This window comes from Amphiprion ocellaris, chromosome 7 (genome assembly GCF_022539595.1).
Source record: "Amphiprion ocellaris isolate individual 3 ecotype Okinawa chromosome 7, ASM2253959v1, whole genome shotgun sequence".
Taxonomy (NCBI): domain Eukaryota; kingdom Metazoa; phylum Chordata; class Actinopteri; family Pomacentridae; genus Amphiprion; species Amphiprion ocellaris.
The window spans coordinates 18,212,194-18,232,105 of record NC_072772.1 but is presented as its reverse complement, the minus strand read 5'-3'; the positions used below and the strand labels follow the sequence as shown (position 1 = coordinate 18,232,105).

Here is a 19,912-nt window from a genome sequence, read left to right as displayed (position 1 = left end):
CGGCTTCTCTCTGCTATTGGCCGCAGCCACCCGGAAGTACAGACACTTCACCAGTCAGACCGCTCTGCTCACCTGACTGCACGCTTTACAGACCGGAGCTGAGACTCCGGGGATCGGGAGAAGTTTTAGGGGGGAGGGATGAATGGGTGAGAGAGGCGTCGACCCTCCCGTCCCCCTGTATATCTGTCTGTGTGTCTCTGTGTGTGTCTGTCTGAGAGTCACTTGGCTCCTGGTGGCCCTGGACTCTGAGCCCCATGTCAGGCCGCAGGGTTGGGTTCTGTCTGAGCGACAAGAAGCGCAGGAGGATGAACCTGGACGCTTTTGCAGAGTTCTGTGAGTAAGTTGAACTTTTTGACTTAATTAGAGGTGATCATTTTGACAAAAATGTTCCTGTGGAGTTACTTCTGTGAGGGCTCCCAGGTACTATAGATCACTAATGAGTCATATATTGATTCCAGCATAATACTAATTATCAGTCATGACTATTATAATAACAGACAGTTGTGCAATTCTTGCTTTTTCTCTTTGATAACTCATTGTTACACTTGCAGTGGTGGGGGCAACACTTCTCCCAACATATTTGGATGCATGCTTGCAAGATTACAACAAAAATCACCTGTTGATTTAATTTTGTAACATTGTTTTGATGGGTTGAGTTGACACGATAATATAGACAACAGCATCAACCTAATATTGTGTGTAATATAGACTCAAATTTGTTTTGTTGTTGTTTTCAAGATTTAAATATGGTGTGCTTAAAAACACAACTGCAGTTCAATTTAAAAAAAATCTTCTTAAAAGCTACTAGTCAAACTACTACTCAAGAAAATCTAATTGGACCAACTTACATATTGTAGTGTTTGTCTACTTAAAAACTTGTGCTCACAATACACACATACATAACTCTTAAAAATACTTTTAAATAACATGGAAATACTAGATTGAACAACTGATGTATGAGTAGTCAACTTAAATACTGATGTTTATGCTACCGCTCACTATATAAGTCGTAATTAAAAATAGAGGAAAAGCTAATTCCAATAACTCGCTGTAATATTGTTGGTTGAACATAACTTTATTCAAAGTTGTCATAAACAGCAGTGATGAAAACTGTTGTGTTCATTTTTTATTTCTTTTTAGAGTGTATGGTTTGGTTCTGATGCATTTTATAGCATATAGCTTAAACCTTAGACCTTTTTTAATGTATTTTTTTTAGCTCCTTTGCATAACAAGTTAATATATGCATTCTGTCTTGTCGTAGTTCCTGTCTTATATTGGTGGTTTCATTCCAAGAGATACCTTTTGTGTGTGGAGTTGGGATGACAATAAAGCTGACTAGAAAACTTGAAAAACTGGAGTAAAGCCTTGGCCATTGTCAGCACTGTGTGATATCTGATAACTCTTGCATAATCACAATTAAATAACCTCTAAATTTCAATATTTTTCTCTGCAGCAATCATGGAGTGGAAGTGGTGGAGGTAAGTGTCTTCCATACATGAAATGTTCGTGTTAAATCTTTTACGTTTACAATGACGTGTCTGGTGAAATATGAAAAACAGGACTGTTCAGTGGTTTTAAAACTGCAACTGTTTGAAGGAGTGGCCCAGCCAGTGGCTCAGTCATTACAAACTCACACTCTACACCCAGACCTTGCTCAAAATGCTTTAAATAAAGTTTTAAATACTAGTGCAGGTTCCAAAGTTTGTGAAATAATTACTTCTTTAGGGAAAGGTGTAAATACATAAATCTATTATCCAAGCACAAAAAGGCGTGTTATGTTGGGTATTTCTCTCAGTGTAAACATCTGAAAGATTGAATGAAAAGTTGGAACACGTTCCTGTCAGACTGCAAGGAATAAGTTGATTTTACCTACCTTCCAACTAAAGTTACATCTGGGGAAGTACAAAGTGTATGAAAATGTTTGTGTATCTTAGTGAACTTGCTTTTTATCATGTCTTTGTACGTGCATTAAGGTGAGTGCATGTCTTCATGTTTTTTTTCTGAGTTTTACAGCCGTGATGATAGTATAGGTTCACTGTGCGCTCACAGACACACATGTCATGTACAGATGTCTACAACTGCAGTAATCAGTGTCACAACCACCTGTAGCCACCAACTATAATCAGCTTTAGCAAAACTGTAAACAATGACTGCTTTATTGTAGCTGCTCAGACATTTAGCAGCGTGTGCATATCGGTGCAGAAACACTGGAATTAGACTGTGCACTGCAGTTAGTATGGTGTGACCTTTGGTTCACAAGTCTACATCAGTGTGTTGTTCTACAAAGAGCAGTAAGTATGATTGTGGTGTGGATTTCAGGAGCAGTAGTAAAGAATTGACACCTAAAAAAATTGCCATAGGCACTTTTTTTTCTGCAGGATTCGAAACACACAATTAAAGAACAAATTCAGTATCTTTGTCAAACAACTACATCAACAGGTTCTTCAAAATCAATACAATGGGATATCAACTTTATGCTGAAATCTTTTCATGCCCATGTGTGTAGGGATATACAGCTGATGCAGCTCCTGGAAGAAATTGTGACTCATACTAATCATAATTGATTGGTTTTCTGTGTCCGGTGATAGGCCTTTGCTGTTGTGCATAAATTGAACAGAGGTATCATCAGTGATATGGTTATATTTGTGCCTGCAGTCAAAAGTGTTCGTAATGAGAAAAGTCAATTGAGAATTTATTTTTTAAAGTTCAGTGTGCAACTTCTCAGTGCCACCAGATGTCGCTAGAGCACAAGCTTGTTAGACCACAACAAATGGGCACATTGGCCACATCTCTCCCCTCATTCGCTTTCATTTACAGCAAGAAAGGTTGTGTAAATGAGAGCCAATAAAAAATAATCCAGCAACAACCATTAGCTCATGCTAGCATCATGAAATACATTAAATGGCCGTATTAAATAATGTCATCTTATCCTGGGTCTGTTTCGGTCGATTCAAGTCTGATCCACTCTGTACATGTCTGTTTTTAACCCTTTGATGCGCAACATGGGTCAAAAGATACCCATATTCAATGGAATATAGGTATCTTTTGACCCATGTTGTGCATCAAAGGGTTAATGGTTTGTTGGACCCGAGTGACTAAGTGTGGAAACAGACACTAAGGTTGAGTAGCAGAGGAGAGCCTCAGGCAGGAGTACAGACTCTCACACTTATCTTAAATAAAACACATGCACAAAAATGAGGTAAATAACATTATTGAATTACTGTGTTTAAAATGCTTTGGATTTTTAGGGCACTATCTGATTACTGGACTGCACTTTTTCCTTTCCAGTGCGGTGTGGGAGGTCACTCCTGCATTGTTTGTAAGCGCTACGAAGTCCAGAGTTTCAAAGGGAGGAATTCACATGCACACATGGCCAAAATGGCTACCAGAACATAAAACAAACAAGCTCAGACTACAACACTCACATTACTCCTGAGTTGGTGATAAATTCAAAATGTCCAGTGACCAATTGAAGGACTGTAATCCAGAAAATTTAGAAAAAAATACAAATTGCCACTTGTTTCTATTCTTTAACACACAAATGCAGTAATTCTTGGTGTAAATAGCATATCTTCCCACAACATACAATAGCTACACTACCGTTAAAAAGTTTGGGCCACTTAAAAATGTCCTTATTTTTGAAAGAAATGCAATTTTTTTTTCAATGAAGATAACATTAAATGAATCATAAATCCAGTCTAGACATTGTTAATGTGTTAAATGACTATTCTAGCTGGAAACAGCTGATTTTTAATGGAATATCTACATAGGGGTACAGCGGGATGGTAAAGTGTTTTCTTTTTTTTATATGACAGATTGACCTCACTCAGCCGCTGGTACCTCAAGGACCCTTTGACATCATTGTTCACAAGCTGTCTGATGTCATCGTGGAGGCGGAACACAACAGCCAATCACAGCAGCTCCTTGCCAATTTCCAGGTAATGTCATTGCACAGTAACACCTCTTATTCATCTGTTGAGTTTATCTCTGTACGCCAATATTTTTTCGTGTGGGTGAGTTTAAACTGGAGTATTGATCGGACAAAAATAAAGCTGCCCACTCGTGTTAACTCTTACTGATTTAGGTTAATGTTAATACTTGTTGCAGCTGCACATATAGCTGCAGCTATACATGGATTGCACATGTACATGAGGTCCCATGATTGCCAAAGGGCCACCTTGAACAGACAGGTTTTTTTTCAAGTATAAATTGACACTCTTGGTAATTACAGAGCCTCTGGACTGACATAGTGCATTAAACCATCCCTCTGCCCTCCAAACATGAGGCCGTTCCAGGTGTACAGTAGTTTCAGAGCAACGGCTTGTTGACCCAGTTGGTTAGAGCGTGGCATACTGTTTCCTTGACATTAATCAGAGTGCTTTTTTGCCCTCTATTCCTGCCTCATTCATTCCCCTTTTTACAGCATCAGACGTGCTATTGTGTTCAAGAGTATTATTGACCTGGATATTCAGACAGAGCTTTGTGCGGGGACAGCAGGGGTTTTATAAGGATGCTTGTACATGTGTCCAAAACATAGTATTTTATTGGTTTATATTTTATAATTTACACTACAGGCCAAAAGTTTGGAAGCAAAATCAAATTTGTACAAAAAAAGATCATAGTTTCATTGGTATACAACAAATAAACATGATTATTATATAAAAAGTCACTCGTCAGCATGCATTTTTAATATGATTATCAGGTATTTATGTCTACTCTACTCTTACGTGTACTCTTGTTTCTTATTCAGCTGTTTCTTTCTAGCCACTGCTGTGGTAGTTCTACTAGAGATATGGACACGGTTAAGATTTATTGAGATTTTTGTATGCAGACTCTCAAAAGCCAAAGAGCTAAAGTGAATCATGCAAACTGTGATTTGTTTTTTTACTTTTGCACTGAAGTTGTGACTCTTGCAAATCGCGTCAACTCTAAAACTAAGCAGTTCTTTTCTTTTGCTAGCATTTATTCAGCAATCGCCTACTAACATCAATGTATACCTAAAGATAAATTGAGGAAAATGGTGCATATCAATGAAAGCAAAGTCTGATCGTGCAGTAAATGAATCTTAAAACCCAGAGAATTCATACTAGTTTTTATTATTTTTACTTTTTCAAGAAAGAAATTGTGAACAGAAACTTGAAGTTGCTTCCAAATGTTTGACCTGTAGTGTACCTTCACCTCGATCTATTTATCTATCCATCTATCCATATGGTTTATCATTCAGATTTGGTATGTATTCATGTCAGTTTGAAACAAGATTTTCCAAAAGACCCTAAAAAAGCAAACAATCCTGTGATTGCTAAAGTGTAGATATTTAGTTATTGTATCAGTAAGTTTTCTCTTTGCATCTTCCACGTGCAGAGCTATGTGTCAGCTCATCCCAGTACGATCCTGCTGGACCCCCTGCCCGCCATGACTCAGCTACTGGACCGCTTTGCCTCCTATCGGATAATGAGCAAGCTGCACAACTCACTCCGAGGTGACCTGCAGCTTCATAGAGTAAACTCTGTAGCTGGCAGCCTGATTATCAACCTTACCACTGGCCTTTTCTACTCTGTTTGGCAGACTGGCGCATCTGTAGTCCTCCCTACCTGGAGATCCACAGTGCCACTGACCTGTCATCCATTCAACAGACTCTAACAGCTCAGAACCTCAGCTTCCCTCTCAGTGAGTTCACCTCCTTAAAAAGATCATTTTTACTCTCTGATGAAGTGTGACAGAACCCAGAAGCATTTCTTCTGTCTCTCTGTTTACCACAGTTTGTAAAACCAGAGTAGCACATGGCTCGCTTTCCCATGAAGTAAGTGGTTGGCTTTTTTCTTTCTCATACAGTCGCATTTTAAGCTACAAAAATACTTGAGCACTCACCGTTGTCTTGATGTGAATCTGTGCGTATTTCAGATGTCCCTGATCTTCAGTGTAGGCAGCCTGGCTGATATCCGTCCTCCCTGTGTGCTCCAGAGCTTTGTGAACCATGGGGCTGTTCTACACAAGGTGTTTGTGGTAGGAGACAGACACTACTGCGTAGAGAGACCCTCACTCAAGAACTTCCCCTCCGGTCCCTGTGGTCAGTCTGAACCCCACTAATGCACATAGAAGATACTCTCTTTCCTCTATTGTCCTTTATATTTCTTTAGTGAACATTTCCTTCCTTCCATCACCTCCTTTGTCTTGTCTTTCCCACTTTTTTGTCCATGTCTTTCTTTTCCATCCATTTATTTCCTCTCCTTTTCAGCTTTATCTCTTCATTTCTGTTCCTGCTTTGCCCTGTCCTCTCATGTTCTGCTGGGTTTCCCTGTCCTGACTGTCCCACTGTATTTTTCTTTATCATCCAGTTTTACTCCCTGTTTACGCTGTAGTTTTGATTTGTCTCTGCCTCCAGACAGGGACACCATCTTCTTCAACAGCCATCAGGTATCCAAACCAGAGTCCAGCTCTGATCTCACAGCTGTGAGTAGTAGCAAAGTGAAATGCTTTAGAGAGGACACAATGTCAAAGACAGAAATGATTTATAGAAGTGGCCAGATGGGGAAACTGAAAATAGAATAGTCTTAAGCAGGGGTGTCAAACATGCGGCCCGTGGGCCAAAACCGGCCCAGCAGAGGGTCCAATCCGGCCCGCAGGACTACTTTGTAAAGTGTAAAATTTACAGAGAAGACATTAACTGCAAATTGTAAATTTGTAAAACAAATTTAAAATAATTTCTAGACCATGACAAGTTGTTTTGATCACAAAGTGTAATACTAGATTGTTCATTGTTCTTTTGTCGTTTTGTGTCTCATTTTTGTAATATTTTGTCGTTTTTTTGTTGTTTTATGTCTGACTTTTGTCGTTTGTCTCATGTTTTTGTCATTTTGTTTTTGGTTTTTGTCTTTTTCTGTTTCCTTTTTGTCTTGCTTATGTTTTTTTGTCTTATTTTTGTAATTTTGTGTTTTGCTTTATTTGTTGTTTTGTGTCTCGTTTGTGTCATTTTGTGTTTTTTTGTCTCGCTTGTTTGTCTACTTTTTTGTCGTTTTGTTTCTCGCTTTTGTCATTTTTGGTCTTGTTTGTGTCATTTGTGTATTTTTTTGTATTGTGACTAAATATTTTGTGCCTTTGTAGACACTCTGTGATCTTGATGTTGTAATGGGTAAACGACCTGAGGCATATTGTTGCTAAAATTTAACTTTTTTTCTTAACAAATTTCAGGTTGTTCATACTGTTTTGTTAGAAGATAATTCCTTAAATATGGACATTTTCAGAATGTACTTTTTTGCTCTAAAACAAAGGAAAAATTAGGAGTTGTGGTCATTTATAGGTTATTATGTTGTGATTTTACTGGTCCGGCCCACTAGAGATCAAATTGGGCTGAATGTGGAACCTGAACTAAATGAGTTTGACACCCCTGGTCTTAAGGGAAGAGATGCTGCTGTATTTAGGCAAGACATTCGTAATTTATTTAAGTTTTCAACACTGATAGTTGTTCATGTCCATGTGTAATAATAGTTTGTCTAATTACAGCAAGTCATAGCATGTTTTTATCATTGCTAGACTAACTTTTGTCACATTTTGGTAGTTAGTCTAATGATTAGAGGATATGTTCTATAACATGTTCATTTGAACATTAATGTCACTGCTGCAAATATTCTGCTCTAAAATTGAAAAAACATAAATTATTTACTGTTACGTCTTAATTGATCCTGTTTTAACATCAGAGATGAATTATAACTATTAGTAATTAATGAAATTGCCACTGCGTCCTCTTCTGCTTTGGAGATGTTTATATGTATCCTGCTGCAGGTATTTAATAAAGTCAGAGGAAAGACTCCTACAAACAGCTGGAAGCAACAAACTAAACGTTTTGTGGTCTGGTCGTGTGCCCCCATAAATTAAAGGCACTATATGTTACTATTTTGCACTCTCTCTGACACATAGCAGTTATAATCATCTAATGCTGCTCATTCATTGCACTCTGAAACCGTAGTTGCATTCACTACAGTTTCAGTGAATGAACAGATCTGGGGTGGATTTTAGGAATCTCTATAGCCATCCCTTCGAGGCACCACTGGTCCAAGAAATGCACATTCAGTGTTTTGTATGTGGTTGCTTTTTTTTTTTTTTTTTTTTAAGATTTGTGTCCTGAGCAGGCTAAAATTCGCTGAAAATTTCTCTTTTTCCTCTTATTTTGGAAGCTGGATGAGGAGATGCCGTGCCTGCCTCCCCCCAGCTTTGAAGCAGTGGCCGCCCTGGTCCGGAAGCTCCGAGCTCAGCTGGGCATGGCCCTGTTTGGTGTGGACATCATCATCAACATCCACACGCACACGCTCACCGTCATCGACATCAACATCTTCCCAGGTACTGCAGCTGCACACAGCGACACACAGAAAGACCCAGCGATGTCCTGACACTCTTCTCTCTGTTAGGTTATGAGGGCGTACCACAGTTTTTCTCCTCGCTGCTCAGCCACATCAAGTCAGTGTTGGACAAACACACCTCTGCTGGACCTCAGGCCACCGGCTCTGCTTAGTCAACACAGACTGCAGGTCCTTCTTCTGTCAGTGTTTCATCAGAGGACAAACAACATTCCTTAGAATGAGTGTTTTTACTGAGTTTGGTGGACCAAACTCAGCTCTTTTGCTTCAGTAGTTGTAATGGGTAAACTTGATGCTAAACTTTATAATAACTTCTCCTGCTCTGTTTAAGGTGACAGACAAAACAGGCAACACAAGGTGGTTTGATACACTTTCCGTTTATTGGTTGACAGGTAGCATAGAAGAAGATACAGCAGGCACAAAATACAGCACTCTGATTGGCCAGTAATATTACAAATGATGTTTTTCTGATCATTTTTTCCCCCCAGTTGTTTGAACTGTCTTCTATGCCCAGTATGCCACCCCCACCACAGACATTTCCCACAGCTTTGTTTGCTGGTTTGTCGGATCGATTTTGTGGAAACATTTTTGCACTTCTATAGAAAAAGAAAACTACAGTACATTCATTTTTGATTTAAGTGAACAAACATCTCTTTGTAACGGACAGCAATGAGCTCCTCAGCGTTGACTGATAATGCGTTTTATCACTACATGTTTACACAAGTCCACCGGCTACTTTGCCAGTGTCGGAATACATAAATGTGTTGTAATTCTTGGCTGTGTAGAAAAAAAAGAGAGATTATATTTGCTATATGAGTACTATATGATGCACTTTGATTACATGTTAAAATACAAGAAATTCATTATTTGGCTAATTATTGCATTCACATGTGCTGTAGTCTATATTGTGTTATTTATTGCGGAAAGTGGGCCTCCAGTAATAACCCTGTCAATCCTGCACCGTGTGCATGTCTACCCAGTGTCCTCTTGGGGGCGCTGTTGCTTCATATTTCCTATGACCTTGGCTTACAGACCTCAAATGTGATATTTACACAAATGATGGAACAGCCATGAAAACTGTGATGGAGCGACGGTGTTATTGTCAGTGTTGCTGTTACCAAAAGACAACAAATGGCTTTAGTGTCTCCCTCCTCCTTCCCTCCGCTCCTCCTTGGCTTGTTAAGATAAGAGTGCAAAGCTGGCTGAGAACCCGAAGTGACACTTTTAGACCTTGTAAGCTCTAAGTACATCGCATCCTGTTTCCACAACCAACCACACAAAAGACAAACTGAACACCTGACGTACATGTAGGTGCGCAGAATGACAATCTACCTCCGTTTTGTGTGTGTGTGTGGGTTTTTTTTGTTTTTTTTTTGCTCGTGTCACCTGGGTTCGTCACAAACAGTCTGGTTTTAACAGTGCGTGAGCCAAATGAAACACAATCCCTGTTTCTACTTTATCGTCAAGGAAATGAAGAGGAAATAATCACTTACTCCTGTGTAGAAATATTAGTAATACGTATTGTTAACAGTCGGAACAGCTTACACATAGTTATCAATTATTGCACAAAATATATATTAAAATACACTTATTACTTATTGTACGGAGCCTGTTTTTCCCTTCTCAAAGATGAGACCTCCAGAGAAAAGAAGCTCTGGTTACCAGCATTCATGACTCTACAATCAAACTAACATTTGAATGAAAGTGCTGAATGTGTTGCATCCATTACAACTATAGTGAAATCACCTGTCTACCTTACAAACAGCATTTACAGGTACTCAGACAGGGACACCAGTGATGATCACGAGCTTTCAGATTCTCTGGGAAACTGCGTCTCTTTTTCTTCAATGCAAATGTGCATTCAAATAAGTTAACAGTGACAGCCTTTTCCAGGAAATCTAAAAGTAGAAATGGAACGACAGTATGTACAGTTTCTACAAATGTCCATTTACAGATTCACATCTAAAGACATTTCTCTGAGTGCTGAAGGGATTTGAAGGCTGTTAAATGGAAAATGTGTGAGTTGAATGTTTGACTGTGAACGCAAGAAAGGGTTTTGTCAGTCTGTTGTGTGCGTCACTGTGTGTGTGTGTGTGTGTGTGTGTGTGTGTGTGTGTGTGTGTGTGTGTGTGTGTGTGTGTGTGTGTGTCTTATCCTCTACGAAGCTCCCTCAGCTCTGCAGCAACTTTACGCAACTCTGCTTCGATCTCCAGCAGCTCCTGTGGACAGAATAAATGAGACGATGAGATGAGGCGGTCACAGCACCCCACAACTAGCATTTGTAAAGTCCAGTTATCGAATGCATCCGAGAGCTAAAAGAAAGCTGATTGTCTCCCTTTATTATTCAGCGATAACTTCTCCAAAAGACACCGGATGGTCACTGAGCTTCTCCTGCTTCATTGTGTTGGTCTTGGGGTTTTTTGTCAGTCAGCAACAACAGCAGCTCAGTGTGCAGTTTGCAAGCATGTACCAAAGTTGTCTATATCCCATCCCTTCCCATCAATAAATCCCAGTGTCATTGCAATAAGAGCATTTCCTGCAACATTTCCAGTGATCTTTAAAAGGATGCACCTTATGTTGCTAAACCAAACTCATAAAATTCCAAGGTTGAATAGCCAAAGGTTAACAAGGTGGCTTCAGGACATAGTTAAGTACTAACAGCTTCACTAGTTTATACCAGCCACCTTAACGAGAATGCTAAGACTTCAGCCTAGTGGCCCTCATCAGAGCATGAAAGAAAACAGACGTCATTCATGTGAAGGAGCTGGTGGGTGATTTGTCTGGAGGGCAATGCAGTAGGTGATCTGAGGGGGGAATACAGGAGGATGTCATCCCCCTTGTTAGCAAAATGACCAAAATGCATCACCCTTGTTAAGCTGCCATCCTCCCTGTGTGTGCCGGTAGCAGCTGGTGCTCCTATTGGATCATCCTCCCTGTTACGATGACAAATCACCTGCTGCTCACACAGTAACTGCCTTCCTGAGGTCCCATATGCATCTTTCTGCTAATATGACAATGACTAAGAACAGGTGAACAATTATGACAGCCTTAGGGTCAGATGTATAATTACCATGTGACCCTTTAAGAGCATCAGCTGTCAACTCCTGCATATAAATGACACGATCTTTAATGTCTTTCATACTCTGATGACGGCCACTAGGCCAAAATGTTAGCATGTTTGTTGACCTGGCTGCTATATATTATCCATCCATCCATTATCTATACCTCTCCTAATCCTCATTAGGGTCGTGGGGTGCTGGAGTCTATCCCAGCTGACTTAGGGTGAAGGCAGGGCCAGTCTATCGCAGGGCTACATATAGAGACAATCACACTCACATTCACACCTATGGACAATTGAGAATCACCAGTTAACCTCAGCATGTTTGTGGACTGTGGGAGGAAGCTGGAGAACCTGGAGAAAATCCACACATGCACAGGGAGAACATGCAAACTCCATGCAGAAAGATCCCAGGAAAGCGGGGAGGGGAACCGGGGATCTTCTAGCTGCAAGGCAACAGTGCTAACCACCAAGCCACTGTGCAGCCCTGCTATAAATTAGTGAAACTGAAATGTGTCAAATTTGTCCTGAAGACTTTATATGTGGGCTACCCTTTTTAACCTTTGGATTTTCAATGTTGGAATTTCCAGGAATTTATTTAGTGTGCTGTTCCTAAAAGTTAACTCAAGTGAAAGTTTATGCACAATTTGCACTAAACCCTGGTCCACTTCAGACACGCTCTTTAGCTGAACAAAGTATTTGAACGCTCCTTTCTCTCTTGCGCTTGTTGAAATGCATGTGTGTTTTTCTGTAAGAACTTTTGGAGCAACCAAAACACTAACTCCTTGTATGTGTACACATCATCAATAAAGCTGATTTTCATTCTGCAGTATCTACTAAGACCCTTAACTGTATATGATCTTAATATATGACTGGACACGTAAGCTGCTTCGATGTTCAAGACAGTAATAATTTATTGTTGAACACAAAGTTGTTACTCCTTTATTCCCTAAAAGCTTGTCTTCTTCTCCTGTATGTATATTATATTAGTCCCGGTGTGTACAGGTATTTATGTCTTATGTATTTAGTTGCACAATAGCAAATAGGCAACCTCTGAATAGAAAACAAAACCAAGTAAACAAGAAAAAAAATTGCATAATGTGATGATAAACAATGTTTGATATCCAGTAAGTATTGCACTAAACTGAATTTTTGAGTTTTAACGTCTAAATTCACTCATTATTTGCTCTAACTTACCTCCCCTTCATCTTCTTCAGCATCCCCCTCCTCGTTATCTTCATCCTCCTGTCCCTCCTCATCCTCTTTGACGTATTCATCCTCGTCTTCCTCATCCGCCCCGTTTTCCTCCTCCTCCTCTTCCTCCTCCCCCTCATCCTTGTATCTCTCCCTGTCAAACTGCCGTGTGGCTTCATCGCTAGCTTTCTCCATCACTCTCTTCTGCAGCGGCTCCTTCACCTCCACCGCTGCTTCTTCCTTCTTCTTCACTTCATTTTCCGCTCTCTCATCAGGTTCCTTCTCTCCATCGCCCTCCTCCTTCTTCTCAGTCTTCTCCTCCTCCGTCTTCTCGCCCTCGCCGTCCTCTTTCTTCCCTCCTCCTTGCACCTCCTGGTCCTCCTCCTCCTTCACTCGTTTCATCTTCTTGACCAGTTCGTCCAGCTCCTCCTGCTTCTCCTTCCTCTCCCTCTCCTGCTCCGGCTTGTTCTTGCTGTCCAGCTCCTTCAGCTCCTTCTCCACCTTCTCCTTCTCCACCATCAGCTCCACCTCGTTCTTCCTCCTCTCCTCGATCCTCTGCTTCTCCAAGTCCTCCACCTTTTCTCCGTCCTTCTTTTTCTCCTGCTTTTTGCTCTTCTCCTCCACCTCCTCCTTCTGCTCACTCTCAGAACCTTTCTGGGTCTGCCTCTCCTTCACCGCTTCGTATCGCTTCTTTTTCAGCTCTTTCAGCAGTTCTTTGAGCTCCTCGTCATTCCTCTCCTCTTTTCCTTTCTTGGTGATCTCCTCGGCCAGCAGCTCCTCAAGCTCCTTGGCTCTTTCGTCCTCATCATCCCGTCCTCTGTCTTCAATCCTCGGCTCCTCCGTCATCTTATCCTTGGTGTCATCATCCTCTGTCTCCTCATCTTCTTCTTTTCCTTCTGTCTTTTTACCGGCGTCGCTCACGTCCTTCTCGTCCTTCTCCTCCTTCTCCTCCTCATCCCTCTGATCAAAGTCGCTCTCATCATCGGCCAGGTTGTATTCATATCGCTCCCTTTCATCATCGTGTTCCCTTTCATCATCGTGCTCCCTTTCTCTCTCTGCAAATATCAGATTACAAAAGTCGGTAATATGCACAAATAACACGTCAGATCTGAGAGGCCAAGTATTCTAGCAGTGATGTGTCTAAAAAACACCACAGTGTGTCAGTGTGAGTTTGAGCACACCATCATCAGCCAGCTTCTGCAGCTCCCTCAGAAGACCCTGATGTCTTTGCACTTCATCAAGTTCCTCTGCAACAAGAAGGAAACATAAAGCTCAAAACAACAGAGCACCAAAAACAAAGCCCAGAGTACCAGCAGACTGTCTTTCTGTACATGCAGACAGGTTTTTAGAAAAGTGTCAAAACACTCATCACAGGTTTGAATAAGTGAAAAATGCTGCAAATGAAGCAAAACCATCTTCTATTGGCACTTCAATCAACAGCTTTAAAGTTAAATAGAAAAATCTGCTAAAATGTACTCAACTTTGTAACCACTTTTGCGTGATACTCAGATGTGTTGGTTTCTAATCTGTCTAACATGTACATGATATTGGAAAAGTTTGCGTGTGCATTATGTATTTCTGTAAATTATGGTAAGTGTTTTGTCTAGTTTGTTTAGTGTAGAAGTATTAATTGTGAGCTGCCAGGAGATGAAAATAAGCCTCGGGCATCAAATGGCATCACATTTATTTTGAATACTGAAAATTGACCTTTGTGATTGATAATGATAAATTCAATTCAATTCAATTCAATTCAATTCAATTCAATTCAATTCAATTCAATTCAATTCAATTCAATTCAATTCAATTCAATTCAATTCAATTCAATTCAATTCAATTCAATTCAAATCAATTCAAATCAATTAAAACTATTTCTATTCTGGTAGGAAAAAAGGTCACTACTTCAAACTTCCAAACTAAAAAAAAAAAAAAAAATCAAATATTTGGTCAACATTTGGCGTTGTTTCTTTAAAAACAAGAAAAGCACTCAGAGACCGCAGTACTCCACCATGGCTGCTCAGTCTTTGTATCATTTTCGACGGATGAAATCTTTAATAAAAAATGACCTTACGCTGAGCACAGGCGTGTTATGCATGTGTACGTTATGTACGGATACCGAATTGCGTGATCTAAATATGTAGCAGAATTAATGGTACTCAGAAACACCCCCACAATTTAATCAATTGTTCCTTGTATCATTTCTAACAGATAAGTCCCAGGAAGTCTGCAGTGGTGGATTTGTAGTAGGATCACAATCATGTGATCGTCAGCAGGTAGCTGATGTAGTGTTCACTTGTTGTCATAGTTACAGTGACGCCGTGCACTATCTTGCAGTGATACAGAAATCTTTAACAAATCCGTGGATCCAGGCTATAAGCTGCATCACTGCCAAAATCTAATTACTTGGTCCTTGTATCATTTCTGACCTTCTCTGAAATTTTCATCCAAATCCATTATTCCGCCGTTGAGTAATGTTGCGCACAGACAGACAAACAGACAGGCAAACGTAGGCTGATCGTCACATAACTCCGTTGTGCTCCTTGATAGAGTAACAACTGAAAATATTTCCAAGAAAACTGCTAATAATCAGATTTCAGTGGTCCCTTTGTCTGATTCTTTCAGCTCTGAACACTGTGCTGTTATGTGAGGGATGTTACCTGCTAGTTGTGGGCCACACTCATGCTGCGACCCATCTTCATTCAGTGTCTCCTGAATAATACATTCAACCTAAAAACACACACACAGTTAGTGGTTGAGTCATAAAATATGCATTCAGACATGTATATATAATAATGTGAATTGGAGATGAAATAAAAAGGAATCGTTTCTGACCTTTGCATCATTAAGGGGTGAGGTAACTGGCCGGCTTCCCACTGAGATACAAAACAATGAGGGGACAGTGAGTGACAGTATAAATCAGTATCAATTTAACATTTCTGTAGCAGTAAAGCTGCTCTGTTACGGATGAACTGGTTTGTTTACTGCGCAGAGGTTGGTTCTGCTCAGGCGTGGGTGGAGCTGTTCCCTCATTAAGGTAAGCACAGTTACCTTGGTAAAGTGACACAGCAAAGAAGCTTAACCCCTGTCCCTCTCTCTCTCTCTCTCTCTTGGATGCAGACATTCCCAGAAGCTTTAGCTCACCGGTAGTTTCTCACCAGAGCTAAATCAGTCACCAACCCCACGGCTGCCAGAACATTGTTAAAGGCACACTAAGCAGCTCCATCGAGGCCTTTTCTCACGGAGATACATGGAATCAAATGAGAACCTAAATGTCAGGATAGATTACAATCCATGTTCACCCTGCAACCTTTTCCTTTATTATGTACCGAGGCCCAAGAAATGATGCTGCTCAGTTACTGCACCTTCGTTTACTGGTGAATCTAAATGTCAGCCAGCACCGCTTTTAGTTTAGAGAGGCTTCTCTGTGTTCTATCCCCATCAAAATGATCAAGAAAGTAAGAACATTTGCTATATTTGTTAAACTGCAGATTCACACAAAGCTCAGTGGAATGAACTGTTAATAACTATTTCTCATGATTTTATTTAGTACAACAGTCACTTGAAGCTATTCATCTAACCCAGGGGTGTCAAACATGAGGTCCACGGGCCAAAACCGGCCCTCCAGAAAAAAAATTACAGAGACGACATTAACTGCAGATTGTAAATTAGTAAAACCATACATTTAAAATCCTTTCTAGACCTTAACAAGTTGTTTTGATCATAAAGTAAAATACTAGATTGTTCATTGTTCTTTTGATGTGTTGTGTCTCATTTTTGTAATATTTTGTACTGTTTTTGTAGTTTTTTGCCTTTTTTTTGGTCTGTTGTCGTTTGTCTCATGTTTTTGTCATTTTGTTTCTCATTTTTGTCTTTTTGTGTTTCCTTTCTGTCTCACTTGTGTTTTTTGTCTTATTTTTGTCACTTTGTTTCGCTTTATTCGTTGTTTTTTGTCTGGCTTTTGTCATTTTGTGTTTTTTTTTATCTCGCTTGTCTGTGTCTCATTTTTGTAATATTTAGTCTTTTTTTGTTGTTTTTTTGTCTTTTTTGTCAGACTTTTGTCTTTTTGTTTCTCGTTTTTGTCGTTTCGTTTCCCCATTTTTCTCGCTTGTGATTTTGTCATTTTGTGTTGTGCTTTATTCATTTTTTTTCTCGCTTTTGTTGCTTTGTATCTTGTTTTTGTTGGGTTTTTTTTTGTCTTTTTCAGGTTGCCTCTTTCAGGTTGTCCATGATGTTTTGTAAAAAGATAATTCCTTAAATGTGAACATTTTCAGAATATACTTTTTTGCACTAAAACAAAGGAAATATTAGGAGTTGTGTGGCTATTTATAGGTTATTATTCTGTGATTTTACTGGTCCGGCCCACTGAAGACCAAATTGGACTGAATGTGGTCTCTGAACTAAAATGAGTTTGACACCCCGATAACCTAGCCTTTATGTGCATTAGCGAAACAAACTAGATGTTTTCCTAAATCTGTGTGATTTTTCCTTTATTAAAATCAGCTTTCTGAAACATGGCCTTAAATCTTGCACCCAATTTCACAACTAAATCTGCTCCCATAGTGGATGCTGCTTTTACAAAGCAACAAGAGAAGCTGTGAGTTCTATCTAAACTCTGAGGTCAGTGTCAGCATACGGCTGGATCAACACAGAGCTGGATAATTAGGACTAACTGATACCTTTGGCCAGTGGTCAACCCCCTGCATGGACACGTGCGCTGCCTACAGCTAAAGCTCTGCTTGTCCATGTGAGGAGGGGTGAGTGTGCATGTATGTGTGGGTCCTAAGCTGGGACACCCCGGCCCCATAATCAACACCCTGATCTCACTTTATTGGCTTGTCCTGCCACCCATGGAGACAACTAAAGCCAGAGTTAAAAATGAAGAACCATGTGTCCAAATCAAAGACTGATCACAGACTGTTGTTTTGACTTAATGTAGAGTCAAATGTAGTTAGAAGTATAGTGGCTGAGGGAGGGGAAATAATCAAATGAAGCTTGTCTGACCTCTGGTGTTAATTAAAAGTACATTGCATTGCTTCAGTTTCATTTAAACTGTAAAAAAATCTGCTAAAAAAGGTGAAAATCTGTCAGCAAGTGCACCTGAAAGTGTATGTTAAAACAACAGTGGGATGTTATAGCTTTCAAACCTGTAAAAATGTGAAAATAATGTCATATATCTGTAAACTAGTAATATTTTTAACCTGATCTGAATGCAACAGTGTAATTTTTTGATCACACTTTCCAAAGGAACAAATTACTATTTGTAAAAACACAGATTTCTGACGTGGATGTCATTTACAGTTTGAGGACGTTGGTAATAGTTAACAGGTATATTTTTGACGGTGTAGTTATAGATTTAGATGTATTTTTGTTACAGTGGAACTGCTTTTGGGTGCAGGCTATATCTGAACACCGGGGGACACGTTCAGTGAGGGTCTAAGGATTCTCCTCCAGGAACTTCAGAGCATCAAACACTATTTTCTGCAATCTGGTGCACTTTCATGCAACAATTTGTTCCGTGCGGCTGCTTTTTTGCGTCTATGAGGGCGCAATTTCATAGCAGTTTATCAAAATCCCCGAAACTCTTTCATGTTGTCTCTGTGATATAAACACTGAGGGGCTCTGATCTCTCACACTGCGACAAAAGTTCAACCCACAAACAGTTTCCACTCTGCTCTATTTGGGTTATCGACTGTGCTGCTGCACATCACTGCCCGGAGCAGCGCATCCTAATATTAACGCTGTCTTCCTGTGTGTGGGGGAGGCAGACGTCCCCCTCTGTGCCTCCCCCCCTGTAGTCAGATCCACTTGTGTTAACTGATTACTGGGGCTTTCGCAGCGGATGGCGCGTGTCGGCACGCAGCAGGCGCACATGTGCGCTGATCCGCTCACCTGTGCGGAGCTTTGAATGCGCCTTCCTGTTGTTTAAGTGGGCTAGCTGGGGGGACTAGATAGTGGAATGGTTTTCTGTGTGTAAATATTGTATCTGTGAAGACGCCAGCGGCGGCATCGTACGTCTGGCGCACAAGAGCACAAAGGTGGGCGCAGAACAAATTATGTAACTGCGCTCTTGTTTAGCCTATTAGTGTTAAACCCTAGAGGCTTTCACCGTTAGGCTGCCATCCACAGTCAGTCCGCTGCATGTACCGCTATTAAAACGTATTTGTTTTATTATAAGGCTGGCTCCATGTCGACACAGGATAACCAGCTAGAGCTGAGGCAGCAGCTCCAACATGAGGCTGCTCTCCGCTGACAGATAAAAGCTTACCCGCATTTTGTACCGTCAATTCACACTACGCGCCCACCATATACACACACACACACACACACACACACACATATATATATATACATATACACACATACACAGACTGTAGCTGATTGATGGATGTGGTGAACACTTACCTCCGACGGCAGCCCAGAGAAAGATCGCGGTTATCAGAATTCCCATAGGATCCGAGCAGTGAGGCTCCTGCAGGAGATAACCTTGAAATAACGGGCTGGATCCTCTTCACACACCCGCCGAGCGAGGTGGAGCCGAGCCCTGCGTGTGTCCGTGTGTGTGTGTATGTGTGTGTGTGTGTGTGTGTGTGTGTGTGTAGTGTCAGGTGACCGAGCCCAGCCCGGTGCCACCGTCAGACTGTCTTCCTCTACTCTCTATATGTTAACAAAAATATCGTTTTGTGTCAAACTCAGAATAAATAAATGTAGTAAACTGTGCTCTGTTTAAATTCCACAGCATAAGCCTCTCTAGGTCACTACAGGTTGGCATCTTATTTGCAGCAAACCTTCTCTAGCTGTGGGTTCGTTACTTTTGCACATTGATTATTGACACTGAACAGCTGCTAGTATACTGTCATTAACAGACCTGCATGTTACCTCTGGGAGCCATTAAATATTAGTGTTCCACATGCGAGTCCACCTTCAAGGTCACAGTGTCATCCAGTGTTTATAAGTGAGTGTAGATTAGTCTGATAGTTGGCAGTAACCTGCACATTAAGTGTGGGGTCTGGAGTGTCAAATACTCCATTTCCTGCATTCTACACATTTTTTTTTTGACAATTTAAAGAGGAAATGCTTCTGTAAAACTCCAGCACCAGAGAACAATTTAAAATAAGCTATAACACAATGAGGCTCTCATTCAAATATTTAGTCTTCTGTAGATCACCTTTTCTCATTTTATATTATCCCTGCTATTACACGATACAAGTTTCCCCCCTGTAGTTGCTCAACAACATTGAATCATGGTTAAATTACATTGGCTTTTCCCCCCAAGAATTTACAAAACAAGATTCTTTCATGTCAAAGTGAAAAC

General features: G+C 40.4%; 2 protein-coding genes across 3 annotated transcripts; one reads left to right on the top strand and one right to left on the bottom strand.

Annotated features, from left to right (window-relative positions):
* Window positions 1–24: 24 nt before the first annotated feature.
* On the top strand, window positions 25–10,500 carry LOC111566021 (inositol-tetrakisphosphate 1-kinase-like). Of its 2 annotated transcripts, none has more exons than XM_023266379.3 (10): window positions 25–333; window positions 1,454–1,478; window positions 3,816–3,938; window positions 5,362–5,479; window positions 5,566–5,667; window positions 5,760–5,800; window positions 5,902–6,067; window positions 6,383–6,450; window positions 8,172–8,334; window positions 8,403–10,500. In XM_023266379.3, exons 1-10 carry the CDS (start codon window positions 143–145, stop codon window positions 8,504–8,506), a joined length of 1,101 nt encoding a protein of 366 aa, XP_023122147.2. In that variant the 5' UTR covers window positions 25–142; the 3' UTR covers window positions 8,507–10,500. The 2 variants fall into 2 exon arrangements, with proteins under 2 accessions (XP_023122147.2, XP_023122148.2); XM_023266380.3 differs by having other exon boundaries at window positions 105–337.
* On the bottom strand, window positions 8,710–19,167 carry LOC111566020 (DNA ligase 1-like). The gene is made up of 6 exons (XM_023266377.3): window positions 19,003–19,167; window positions 15,433–15,473; window positions 15,258–15,327; window positions 13,785–13,850; window positions 12,607–13,658; window positions 8,710–10,570 (listed from the first exon to the last, which is right to left on the bottom strand). Exons 1-6 carry the CDS (start codon window positions 19,046–19,048, stop codon window positions 10,502–10,504), a joined length of 1,344 nt encoding a protein of 447 aa, XP_023122145.2. The 5' UTR covers window positions 19,049–19,167; the 3' UTR covers window positions 8,710–10,501.
* Between the last annotated feature and the right edge of the window lie 745 nt (window positions 19,168–19,912).

What these genes read in the sequence shown, in the direction of transcription:
- LOC111566020 (XM_023266377.3), bottom strand. Translation starts at nt 19,048, where the DNA reads ATGGGAATTCTGATAACCGCGATCTTTCTCTGGGCTGCCGTCGGAG. An exon ending in GTGTGGCCCACAACTAGCAG is followed by an intron (nt 13,851 to 15,257) that starts GTAACATCCCTC and finishes TTCTTGTTGCAG; the next exon opens with AGGAACTTGATGAAGTGCAA. An exon ending in GCAGAAGCTGGCTGATGATG is followed by an intron (nt 13,659 to 13,784) that starts GTGTGCTCAAAC and finishes TGATATTTGCAG; the next exon opens with AGAGAGAAAGGGAGCACGAT.
- LOC111566021 (XM_023266379.3), top strand. Translation starts at nt 143, where the DNA reads ATGGGTGAGAGAGGCGTCGACCCTCCCGTCCCCCTGTATATCTGTCTG. An exon ending in ATGGAGTGGAAGTGGTGGAG is followed by an intron (nt 1,479 to 3,815) that starts GTAAGTGTCTTC and finishes TTTATATGACAG; the next exon opens with ATTGACCTCACTCAGCCGCT. An exon ending in CTTCCCCTCCGGTCCCTGTG is followed by an intron (nt 6,068 to 6,382) that starts GTCAGTCTGAAC and finishes CTCTGCCTCCAG; the next exon opens with ACAGGGACACCATCTTCTTC.